General features: G+C 39.4%; 1 protein-coding gene across 1 annotated transcript in view; it reads left to right on the top strand.

Annotated features, from left to right (window-relative positions):
* The window catches only part of LOC107104017 (muskelin), a 49186-nt gene that overhangs the window by 45185 nt on the left and 2414 nt on the right, over positions 1-1587 (top strand). The window contains exons 17-18 of the mRNA XM_015403903.1: positions 723-825; positions 910-964. Of these exons, the coding sequence (XP_015259389.1) occupies positions 723-825; positions 910-964 (158 nt within the window). The remainder of the gene's footprint in view (positions 1-722; positions 826-909; positions 965-1587) is intronic.

The following is a 1587-nucleotide window of genomic DNA, read 5'->3' on the forward strand; positions in this document are numbered from 1 at the left end:
CTATCATTTTAGTGCAGATACCATTTAGAGAGCTGAAAGTTTCTAAAACTATTGTCACCCACTCCAGGTAAGCAATAAAAAGTTCTACTGGATTCACTTTTAGTCTTTTTCCTGCTTCACAAAGGAAGGCAGCAGCATGACATGAAGCCATGATGGTGATTATTTTACATCCAACTATTATGCAGTTCTTCATATAAACACACATCCATCTTAAACAGATGATATCGGTATCGATCGATGCTGCACAGCCAGGTATCGGAGCCAAAAAATGGCATCAGCGCTACACTAATGATAATAATACTTATGTGCCAAAAATGCTAAATTGATTGATTGTACATGTTGTATACGTGTGTGTATATGTATATATATTTATATATATATATATATATATATATATATACAAGTGGCTTTTTTTGTCAATATAACCTGCAATATATTTCAGCTTATGACTTTTTCAAATGAGAAATAAAACAAGCCCCACAGAAGGGACATCGTCATCCGCATCATGGACATTTCCCAGTGAATGAAATGCTACACAGTCTGTGGGACTGAGGGAGTACCAACATGGCGGCTGGTGGCTTCACTGTTCAGGCAGTCAGCGATCCAGTGAATAGAGATCAGTGAATGGATCCGATCTCACTGACCTTCAGTGTTAATTAGCTGTGGTTCTGCTGCCATCTGGTGGTCCTGATTTGTAACAGCAGTCTGATTGTGCTGCTTAGGTTCGAGGAGAAGGCCCAGTCGGAGCCGCTGAGTGCTCTGAAGTACCTGCAGAACGACCTGTCGCTCACTGTGGACCACACGGACCCCGACGAGACCAAAGAGGTACCGGCCCTTTAAATGACCTCATGTCGCTGATAGAGAGGCAGCCGCTCTTCTCTTCTCACCCGCATGTCTCTGTCCTTTCAGTTTCAGCTCCTGCCGACTGCTCTCTTCAAGTCCAGCTCGGATTTCATCCCTCTAGGTAACAACCTGATCTCAGCTCCTATTCAGTCCAACCGTTCTGCTGCTGGGGAACAAAATCTGAACAAAAACGACACCAAGGAGTCGGGATTGGTTTAGATATCCAGCTGTTTGCTCACAGATCGGATCAAATCAACCCTGAACAAGTTTAGTTTCCATCATTAGATGATCAGATGCAGGCGCTCTGATCACTTCGATGGCTGCTGGTTTATAAAACCCAACATTAGCTCCAATCTGGACGGAAAAAGAAGAATTTGATTTAATGGATAAACTAAAATACAAATATCACACTAAATCTGTTTATTGGACCATAAAACACATTTACTGGCATTTTAAAACGTGGCTTTAGGTTTCATTAAATCCTGACATTTTATCTTTTTTATGGTTGATATTCTATTTAGGGTGAAAACTATTAATCAGATCAATCACATATTGAAATAATCGTCAATTAATGCAGTAATCGATTGTTACCTGGAGTAAAACATGACTTTAGCTGTCAGAGCGACACTTAAATGTAAAAAGAAAATATATATATAAATATTTTTGCATTTAAGATTTAAAGATAAAACGATTTTTTCTGTCAATCTGCTCTATCCAGAAGTTTTATTTTGACCTGCTTCTTTA

This window comes from Cyprinodon variegatus, unplaced genomic scaffold (genome assembly GCF_000732505.1).
Source record: "Cyprinodon variegatus isolate N-32 unplaced genomic scaffold, C_variegatus-1.0 Scaffold1592, whole genome shotgun sequence".
Classification (NCBI taxonomy): Eukaryota; Metazoa; Chordata; class Actinopteri; order Cyprinodontiformes; family Cyprinodontidae; genus Cyprinodon; species Cyprinodon variegatus.